We start from the raw sequence: 11,593 nt of genomic DNA on the forward strand, positions 1-11,593 counted from the left end.
GGAGTAAGTCTGTTAATATCTTAGCTGATCCAAAGTCATCAGGTCTGTGGCAGGGTAGAATGGATCAGAGAAGGCCTTTACTTTCCAAGGCTGGGTTTATAGTAGGAGGCAGAATCCCAAGAAGCTATGACTAAATGACTCTGGTTATGTCCTTTTCCTGCTCTGTGCCTCAGTTTCCCAGTTTACAAAACTAAGAGGTTGAGCATAAAATCCTTTGATACTCCTTAGGATCTTAGAAGCTTACTTTGCTTGAGGAATAAGAGAGTATGTAGCAGTGGAAAGAAATCTAGCTTTAGGGTCAGAATACCTGTTTTAAGTCCCATATTCCTTACTCTGTGACTTTAGGCAAATCATTTAACCTCTCCTGAGTTTCAGGTTTCCCCTATATATAAAAGACATAATACACGTACCACTTACCACAAAAGGGATATTGTAAAGAATGTGGTTTGTAAATCTTAAATTGCAAAACGAAATGTTGCTGGTAGCCTTGTATACCTAAAGCCCAGTCATAGATTTAGTGGTTGATTCTCAGTGGAGCTGCTGCTGCTGTTCCAGATGGAGGGAGAGGGAAGGAAACAATGAGAAGACCGAGATGGAAGGAAAGGGGAGGTAAAAGGAGGGAAGAAGGTCATACAGAAAGGGAATATGAAAAGTTTTCTTACAAAACTCTATCTTTACAGAGCGAAGGTTTCCAAAGCACTTTACAAATACTATCTCATTTTATTCTCATTTAACCCTAGAATGTAACTGCTACTGTTTTGTCTACTTTATAGCTGAGGAGATTGAGGCAGATAGACCCTACTTATGTAGGGTCAGACAGCTAGTAGGTATCTGAGACTGGCTTTGAACTCAGATCTTCCTGACTCCAGGTCTACCCACTATGTAACCTGGATGTTTCCATCTCTTAATGAAGATTCGTTTCCATAGTCTGGTGCCCAAGCTCTTCATAACTCCAGGGAAGCCATGTGGCTAGAACAATGGCTGAAATGAAATTAAATATATAACATTTTACAATTGGGCTTAACGAGTCAATTTTACAATATAAGAAAAGAAATGTTTGTCTAAAAGTCACTTCATCTCAAAGAAAGATCTTGGGGTTTTGAAAGATGGCAAGCTCAGTATGTGTCCACAGTGGAACTTGGTAATCAAGAAGGCTAATAAGATACCAAGAGAGGCTGAGAATCCAGGACTGAGGAGATCATAGTGCCACTGGCCACTGCCCACATCAGACCACATGTGGAGCGGTGCCCAGTTCTAGGCACTTCATTTTAGGAAGGGAATTGATCACCCATAGAAGAGGGCAGCCATGATCCTTAAAGATCTTATGTCTATGTCATATGATGATCAGTCAGAGGACTGGAGGTGTTGAACGTAGAGAAAAGTTAGGGTACATGAGGTAACTATCTAGAAGCATCAGACTTGTTCTATTTGACTACATATGGTAGAAGTTGTAGCATATTTAAATTTGATGCAAGAGAAAGAAAAACAACTTATTAAGTAGAATCATCTCAAAGTAGAATGAGCTCCTTTGGGAAATAATAGTCTTGAAGCTAGTACTGAATGTCTTTAAGCCAAGTCTGGATGGCTATGTTGTAAAGAGGATCTTTTTTCCCTGGCATAGGTTGTCTTTGAATTCCCTTCGAATTCTTAAATTTGATGATTCTGTGAGTTCAGCTGAATAGGCACAGGTGCATTACGCTTGAAATCTATAGGGATCTGATTAAGGCTTGCTATGCTAGAGAGGTAGGTGACCTATATTTTATTGAGATTATGGTAATAATTCACAGGTGCCTCTGTACTTATACAATCAAAGGGTATCAAGGCTGAAAGAGGGTGTCATTTCTTCCTCTCCACCAGAGACATAGATTATAATCCAGGAAATAATGCAACCTGCCCAGCAACAGGGGCTTAGAAGTTCCTAAAGTGGGAGTAAGCCAAAGAGGGAACTATGAGAGGGATAGAATCTTTAGTTAAGAAACAGAAGATAAAGGCTATGTAGGAGCCAGGGGAGATGACAGACTGAAAGAATGAAAGGTGAGAAGACATGGGATATAAGGATGGGATTATAGAAATTTATGTAAACTAAAAGTTGCTAACTTGGGGCCTTTGAACTTTAAAAAAACATGTTTTGATAATTATATTTCAATACAATTGGTTTCCTTTGTAGTTCTATATATTTTTATGCATTTAAAAACATTATCTTAAGAAGGGATCCATAGGCTTAACCAGATTTCAAAAAGACACAACAAAGGTTGGGAACATCTATCCAGACTGAAGGTGAAAGCCAGAAATGAATTATCCCCCATATTGGACTTGGTCATTCATTTAAGGTGGAGGACCTGTGATCCTGACTTGACCACTTAAAATCTGTGTGAATCTGAACAAGTCACTTAACTTCACTGGGACTCAGTTACCTTATTTATAGAATGAGGAGGTTGGGCTAATTGTGCTACAAACTTCAAACCATTGATCCTTTGATATTTTAGTTAAATGGTAAATTGTCTATAAATTATATAATCTGTAGTAATTGAATGTTTTCCCTCACCAAGGCAGGTCTGAGAGCATGCTGCTAACATGATGACTTAAAGGGAGAAAATGAAAAAAGAAAAGGAGAGACCTACATTCCTGAGACAATACATATAATTGGATACATGTACTGGGGCCCACGGACTACAATTAAGCAGAAAGGCAAGTCAGTTCCATTAAAAGAAGGATTGAAACAAACAGACAACCAAGGGATGAGATGATGGGAAAAATAGCAAATATCAGAATCTAAAGTTGAGGAATTCAACTAAAATTAAGGAGCCAAAGTACAGGAGAGCCATGGAATCATTACCTTTAATACTTGGTCCAAGCTCAAGCCATATTCTGAAATCTTCGCTCTTTTTCTTCTAGAAGCTTGAGCAACCTCACCTGGGAAGAACTAACACCCTGTGTATTCCTAGACAGGACCTGATGGCTGTTTTATGAAACAACCCTTCCTAATTCTTAGACCATACACAATTATGTGGTCTAATACCAGTTTATCCCCTTTCCTTCTGACTGGATTCCCAGGCCTAGAGTCAGTTCATCACTGGATCTCCATACCCTTCTTTGTTGTATATTTCTCTGTGATTTTTGGCAATGGCACCCTCCTCTTTCTCATCAAGGATGACCATGGCCTCCATGAGCCCATGTACTACTTCCTGGCTATGCTGGCAGCCACAGATCTTTTGGTGACCCTAACCACAATGCCCACCGTGATAGGGGTCCTGTGGCTGGGTCAGAGGGAGATTTCATTTGCAGTCTGCTTCTCTCAGGCCTACTTCATCCACTCACTCTCTATAGTGGAGTCAGGGGTCTTGCTTGCCATGGCCTATGACCGTTTCATTGCCATTTGCAACCCACTAAGATATAGGTCTATCCTCACCAACGCCAAAGTGGTGAAAATTGGGGTTGGGGCATTACTGAGGGGCTGCATCTTAGTGGCACCTCCAATTGTCCCATTACATTGGTTCCCTTACTGTCATTCCCATGTCCTTTCTCATGCTTTCTGCCTCCACCAGGATGTCATCAAACTGGCCTGTGCAGATATCACTTTCAATAGAATCTATCCTATGGTTCTGGTTTCATTTACCTTCTTCCTGGACTCTTTGATCATCCTTTTCTCCTATATACTAATTCTGAAAACAGTTATGAGCATTGCTTCTGGAGAGGAGCAGACCAAAGCCCTAAACACCTGCATCTCCCACATTTGCTGTGTCTTGGTCTTCTATGTCACAGTGATTGGGTTGGCTCTCATCCATCGATTCGGGAAACATGCTTCACATGTGGTCCACATCACTATGAGTTATGTATACTTTCTTTTTCCACCATTTATGAACCCAATCATCTACAGTGTTAAGACCAAACAGATCAGGAATGGCATCCTCCGCAAGTTCTCTCTACCCAGATTCAGGTCTTAGCCTTTGTTCTGTGGTACAACTCATCGAGTATGGATATATGAGAACAGAATGTCATGGAACCTGCAGTGGGCCTGACCTTGGATTACATAGTCACTGAAAAGACTCTCTAGGCATCATTTTGAACTTCATTTAGGGATCACTAAGTCTATTCCCACATTCTGAATGCATGAAATAAAACATACCACTTGTGGGTTTAGGTTTGTAATGTCTTCAATCATTTGATATCTGGGAGGAAATAGGAAGCACAAGATCCAAGTGTAAATATATTGGACGATAATGGGGCAATTTTAGTGACAATTAGACAATAAGACCCTCCCATTCCCAAAATTATGCCTCCTACACACCTCCATCCATATCTCCCAGAAATTTTAACAGTGCTATATCAACATTCCCTTGTGTCCATATGAGACGTGAATAGGCATGGATGATCACTTTTAGTGGAATTCCTGCATAGGTCAAGGGAGAATCAGATTATGTCCTTCCTTAAGTAGGGCAGATCTTTAACTGCACTCTTCCTCTCTCTCACTGATTCCTTTTCAACCTCAGGAACCCATATTGCAACCCAACTTATTCCATACTTCCACAGTTCAACAAGCCTTAAGGGAGGGAGAATATTAGCTCTTAGAGCATGAATTGGAGCCTGGATCCTGACCACTATTCTACATCTCTTTGTCCTGCCTTATTCCCTTTCCATTTCTCTTGATACCCAGGATTCATGTCCAAGGTAGACAAACATAACAAGAGGCTGTTCAAATCTACGTAGCATCTGAGAAAGGGGAGGATACATTTGCCCCAAGTCTAGTTCTGTATCACTGTACCAGAAGCTCCCAAGAGGAAGGATCATACATCTCCTCATTACAAGGCAGGACCCACTGGCATTATCATACATTTATGTCCAATGCCCCCAAAGTACTTGGTAGAGGGTTTTATATACAGAAAATATTCAATTATTGTTTTTTTCTACTATTTCTAAACTTCTCTGAGTCTGTGAAACATCTAGGATATTACTAGACAATGCATATATGTTAGGGGAGTTTAGAGATAGTGGGGCGGTGGATGGATTCCCAATAACCTTTCAGAAGCCCACCATTAAACAATCCTTCAAGTTGATATAAGATTTAACTATTAAAGTTAGTAGCAACAACAATAAAAATTCTTTTTAGTTCCCTAAAATTAAGAAGTTCCTAAGTCATTATCTCATTTCCATAATAAAAAATATTTTGTTAAATTACTATTCTATATAGTGTTCTGAGTTTGCAGCTAAATTGGAAACACCTGGTATCTGACCTTAAGAAGCAACCTAGTCTAGTGGAGGGGAGAAGATACACACACACACTTACACAGAGGGATATCTGTAACATAGAACATCAAAATATGAGTGGACAATCAAGGCACAAAGTGCTATGAGAATTCTGCTTAGCAGAATGCCTGAGTATATAGTTAACACTAAGTAAGCAGTTATTGACTGAATAATATCATACCAGATAACCTCATTTAATTTTTTTTCTTTTACCAGAATACTATCCCAAGAGATCAGAGGTATTCTGTAAGCATTATACACTATTTTAATAACTAATAATTCACATTTATGTAGCATGTTAATATTTACAGAAGGCTCTTCTCACATCAGACTTATAAGAAATAGTGCAGGGGTTATTGTCTTTATTTTAACGTATGAGGAAAAACTGAAATTCAGTGATTTTCCAATGGGCATACATGTACAGTAGTAATTGTATTTTGGTATCTAAACCCAGACCTTCTGAATCTAGCATTCTATCCATCATGTCTTGACACCTCTCATATAATTAAACCATTTGACAACTTCTTTCATGCTATTATTATGACAAGTTAGATTATAATTAATTAAGCTTGAAGAATGGAATCATTGTTCCCTAAGTAGAGGAACAGAATCACAGAATTTTGGATTTGAAGAGACTTTTGTCACCAATTAGTCTAAGGTTTCTTAACCTTTTTTTTGTATCAGGGACTCTTGCAGTGGTCTGGTAAAGGCTTTGGTTTTCTTCACAGAATCATGTTTTTCCTTCTAATTTATAGTTTTAAGAAAACTAAATTCCAGTTAGAGGACAGTAAAAATAAAGATAAAACTTTTTTTTTTCATAGAAATTCTCAGACCCAGGGTTGGAGAGGAAGGGGTCTATCTACGTCAGGTTAAAAATTTCTGATCTAAAGTGCATAATAATGCACCTACCTCCCACGGTTGCTATGAGGATCAAATGAGGTAATAAATTTAAATGTTTAGCTCGGTGCCTGGCGCATAATCAATGCTATATAACTGTTGTTGTTGCTTTTCCAATTCATACCTGGAAAAAAACAGCAACCCTCTACAATATACTTGGTAAGTAGTAATAATTATTTTACTTAAAGGCCCTAAGTGGAGAGGAACCCAATATCTCTCTAGGAAGTATGTTTTTCTTTTGCCCAATATCAATAATTAGGAAGGTGTGTGTGTGTGTGTGTGTGTGTGTGTGTGTGTGTGTGTGTGTGTGTGTGAGAGAGAGAGAGAGAGAGAGAGAGAGAGAGAGAGAGAGAGAGAGAGAGAGAGAGAAAACCTGTTTTTCTTTTCAAAACATCCACTCATTACTGCTGTTTTTAGTCATTTGAGGTCAAACAGAAAATGTAATTCCTCTCCTCCAAAAGATAATTCTTTAAATACCTTATTTTAATTTTTTTAAACTTATTTTTATAAGATCATTTGTTTGTTTGTTTATTGGCAATCAGGGTTGAATAACTTGCCCAGGGTCACTAAGCTAGTAAGTGTCAAGTGTCTGTGGACAGATTTGAACTCAGGTCCTGACTCCAGCAGCCAGAGCATCTCTACTTTAACTTAGTGATTATCCTCTCCTTCCCTTCATTCTTATCTTTTTTTTTTGTCTCTGATAAACGTCCCCAGGTTTTTTTTTCAATGAAACTTCTTCTGACATAGATTTAAGGTTGCTTTGTCCTAGTCATTCTCTAGTTAATCAAAGTACTTCCTGAATTGTAATGCCCAGATACTCCCGATGTGGTCTGACCAGGGTAGATCACGGCGTGACAATCAATTCCTTATTCCTCAATTTTCTTCCTCTCTTAACGGAAACTATATATAACCTTTACTATTAGAATCATATTTCCTTTCTTAACTCACATTGCCTTGTTGACACAGATTGAGCTTTCTGACATCCCAAGATTTTTATTTTTTCAAAGATGAACTATCATCTAACCAAAATATCATATTTGTAGATTCGTTTTTGGAGCCAAATATAACATTTATGCCTTTAAACTGTCATTCTTTCTAATAGGGTGTTAATCATCTTTTTTTTTTTCAATTTTGTGTCATCTACAAATTTGATGGGTATGTTATCTATGCCTTTATCCAAGTAATTGATAAAAATATTCAACAATACAGGGTCAAATATAGATTCTTGGGGGTGCTCCATTGGATACATACTTCCAAGATAATTTTAAGTAAGAAATAATTATTGTATGTGGCCATTCAACAAGTTTGAAACCATCTAACTTCATTATTGTCCTGACCACACTTTCCTATATTTTCCACAAGAATAATCCAAGATACTTAAAAAATAATAAATGCATATAGCAACAAAATAACACATGTCCTACATATTCCTGATGCTCATTTAGAAATATATACACCATGAGTGGGAAAAAATGGACAGAAATTGGGAACAAGATGAAGGACAGGTAGATGAACTTCCTATCTCTCCTGAGCTGATTTTCCCTATAAAATTTTAGTTATTGAGCTGCTACCTATAATTGTTCTAAACTTGAAATCTGATTTATGATAAAAATCATATTTTGATCCTATTTTTATAAATTCTATTCCATATCACCCCCAATATATTGTAAAATTTCCTAAGTCATGATTCTTTGTCTCTGAGTTTAAGTTCAGGAGTTCAGCTATCATTTATGAGCTAAGCTGTATAATAAATTAAAGAATTTTTAAATCAAAGAAAATTATTGTCTTTACATATTTTAATCCTTAAATCAAAGAAAATTATTGTCTTTACATATTTCACTGCCCGCATATGGGTGGGTCTTTTATCTCTCTAATGAGCTTTGCAAGATTCAGATGGGCCCCGGGAAGTTCTTAATTTCTTCTTAACTCTATAATGCTGGCTGTCCTTCCAGAAAGTCTGGTTTGTTATTGGAATGACTGTAACTAACCATACAGGTGGATACCACCAATGAGCTGTCCATAGTAACAAGATGAAAAGAAGGGCCATTGCTAGTACTGCATTCCTGACTTCCACACCATTATATTGTTTTCCATCATCTATGGTACTTCAGACTTTATAACCAATCATATTGTTTTCCATCTGTGATGCTTTCTGTTTTTTGTTCTCTTGTACTTCCCAAAACTATATGAGGTCTGTTTCACTTCCTTTTAAATGACTGACGAGTCGTGAGATCCCTTTTATTGGTAATTGCTAGCCTTATTGGTTAATTGAATGTGCTTTGAACTTTATATTTCAATCTACCTAATTTTAACTGTTACATTTCCCCAAATCTATGACACATGTCAAATTCTTTCTGGCTCTCATATACCTTTCTGTCACAAATTCTAAGAGGGTGTGGTCTCTTTCCTCCTAAGTTTGAAAAATAAACAAATAAATATTTTTAAGCATTTCCCTTTGACAAGCACTATGTTAAGTTCATGGGGATACAAATAAAGCAAAACTAGTCCTTGTTTTCAAGGAGTTCACTTTCTAATGGAGGAGGCAACATGGAAGCAACATGTTTCTTCCTTTTATCAATAATCATATTAAGAACAGGTTTTCCTCTTGTTAGTTCTTCCTTTGGAATGATGAGATTTTCATAAAAGCGATGCAATTATTACCTATGTTTTTGGCAGAGAGCAAATTCCAGTAGATAAGATGATGAGAATGCTAGAACAAATACAATAATTTTTGAGCAATATTAATAAAAAAGCCTTCACTTGGGTTCAGAAAAAAAGACAACTACAACAGTAAAAGACAGGGAAAATGGGACTAAACAGTGGGAAAAGATTTGGGGTTTTGGTGAACTAGTCACAGTGTATCATGGCAGCCCCCTGCCCAACAACAACAACAAAAACAAAACTAATGGGATCTTGATTGAATAGAGAGAGGCATAATTTCCAGGACTAAGGAGGAGATAGGTCCATTGGTCAGACCACATGTGGGGTACTGTGTTCATTTATGGGCATCACATTTTAGGAAGAACATTGAGCTGGAAATATTGAAGAACAAAAAACTGGAGAACATTTAGAAGAAGGAAATCCGAACAGCCTCATCTTCATGAAAGCATATTGCTTATTTTTTTTCTTACAGCATAATAGAATTCCATTGCAATTGTATACCACGACTTTTTCAGCCATTGCTGAACTGATGGGTATCCCCTCAATTTCCAATTCTTTGCCACTACAAGAAGAGCTTACTTCTATAAATATTTTTGCACAAATAGGTCATTTCCCCATTTTAAAAAATCTCTTTGAGATACAGACCTAGTAGAGGTATTGCTGGAACAAAGGGTATGTACAGTTTTATAGCCCTTTGGGCATAATTCCAAATTACTCTCCAAAATAAATGATCAGTTCCCAACTCCACCAACAGTGCATTACCGTCCCAATTTTCCCATATCCTCTGAACATTTATCATTCTTCCTGTCTGTCATATTAGTCAATCTCATATGTGTGAGGTGATATCTCAGAATTGTTTTAATTTGAATTTCTCGAATAAATTGAATTTTTCATATGACTATAGATAACTTTGATTTATTCATCTGAGACCTTCCTGTTTTTATCATTTATCAATTGAGGAATGAAGGCTTTCTACATTAATTGGACGAAAGAGAGTGGTTTTGCCATACTTGAGTATTCACTTGCTTTGACATGCCCCACCAAGAATTTTTATCTCATGAATCTCTCAATTCAAAGACTCTGAATTATTCATGTACAGTTCTGTAGACTACACAGTTTTCCTTAATAAACATGAGTCTATCCTTAACTGGAGTATCCAGATACTTGACCACATAACCCGTCCTCCCGGGGACAGATTCAAACGATAGCTTCCCCTCCACCCCACTCCAATTAGCAGTTTCTATGGTTCTACTCCCTTAGCTAGAGATCTCAGGGCCTCACTTCTAATAGATGTACTGAAGGATTCAGGGACTTCATTTAATCCCATGATAATCCAAAAGAGGATTATTTAAATGATCTCATCTTTTCCTATCATTCCAAAAGAACACAGGAATCTACATAAGACAAAAGGTATGTGAGGACAGGGATCATTGGGCAGGCACACACAAGTGAGAGAGATGAGGGAGAAATTGCTGGGATGTTGGGTCCTGGGAATAGAAGTAGATACAACCAGATATAAAGAATGTGGAGGGATGCAAGAAATGAAGATGAATCTGTTTGCAGATTTCTCACAATCCTAGCTATGACCTCAATACATTCTCACAAACAGTCACTAGGTTGTTGTTCAATCTTCTCATTCCTTGCCTTGATGAAAGTTAAAGCCAGAAGAACTTCAAAGTAAACAAGTAAAATTAAAGGAAAATACTGAAAAACAGGCCATTTTACATCATCCAAAAAGCTTTTTCCTTCCCTTTCTTTTCCTTGCTTTGCCTTGCCTTCCCTTCATATACTTTATCTTTATTTTTTATCTGTTCTACAGTAACTTGTACTAGACTCACTAATAGACAAGCTGATTCTCAGGAACACTTGGTAAACTCTAATATGGCAGATGGCAGTGGTGGGAATGCTGGGTTAGTGGAGTCAGGGAGTGAAGAGATGACAAAGCTCTGTTGCCCATTTTTCTTTCAGCATCTAGCAGTGAGATCTATCTTTAGGGTAATGTTTTCAGGGTAGTGTTATGGTGATAGTATCAGAGAGGAGTCTAACAGATTATAAATCAGAGTAAGGCCACCAGAAGCATGTAAAAGAAATAGTTTAAATCAAGAGATTCCCAAAAGTCTTGGTGCAGTTTCAAACTTAAACAACTTAGGGAGGATAAAAACTATAAACATAAAAATAGCATTTGAAAGATTACTAAAATTTTGAAAATATTGATACATATCTTATTTAAATTCATCATAACCATTGTATTATGCTATACATAACTGGTTAATTTTCAAATTGTAAAAGAAGAATCTTTTCTTATTTGCAACTCAGTGACTGAAAGAATTGCTTTATAATCTTAGACTTAATGTCATCCAGGAAATAAAATTTTGGTGTATGCATGACAGTTCTGGTGTGACTACACAGAAAAAGTCTAATGGAGATAGATCAAATAACCAAGGTAGCCAAGCAAGAAGAGCTCTTCTACTGATCCCCTGGTCTGAGAAAGGCTTACCCAAAAGTTTTCACACATAGAATACATAATTACAGGGTGCTCCATCTTGTTGAAATTAAAATAGAGAATTTACTATTCAAAATCCACAAAGGTAAATAAGTATATAAGAAATTTAATTAATCTTTCAAATGATGATTTTTGTTAGTTTGTAGCATTTATATTTTTGAAGTTGCTAAAGCTTAAAGCTTCACTAAGACTTTTGGGGTACAGAGACAGAGAAAGAAAGAGTGAAACAGTGAAAGAGAGGGAGAGAGAGAGAGAGAGAGAGAGAGAGAGAGAGAGAGAGAGAGAGAG

General features: G+C 37.1%; 3 protein-coding genes across 3 annotated transcripts in view; all 3 read left to right on the forward strand.

The window, feature by feature from the left end:
- The window catches only part of LOC138177722 (hemoglobin subunit beta), a 297,632-nt gene that overhangs the window by 148,040 nt on the left and 137,999 nt on the right, over window positions 1-11,593 (forward strand). The window lies entirely within an intron of this gene.
- LOC138177723 (hemoglobin subunit epsilon) overlaps window positions 1-11,593 on the forward strand; it is a 277,438-nt gene that overhangs the window by 148,033 nt on the left and 117,812 nt on the right. The window lies entirely within an intron of this gene.
- On the forward strand, window positions 3,006-3,944 carry LOC138177626 (olfactory receptor 51B5-like). Its single transcript, XM_069108840.1, has one exon. It carries the CDS (start codon window positions 3,006-3,008, stop codon window positions 3,942-3,944), a length of 939 nt encoding a protein of 312 aa, XP_068964941.1.

This window comes from Petaurus breviceps, unplaced genomic scaffold, assembly GCF_028583685.1.
Source record: "Petaurus breviceps papuanus isolate PSGF00001 unplaced genomic scaffold, PetGlider_PUasm1.0 90444, whole genome shotgun sequence".
NCBI classification, from domain to species: Eukaryota; Metazoa; Chordata; class Mammalia; order Diprotodontia; family Petauridae; genus Petaurus; species Petaurus breviceps.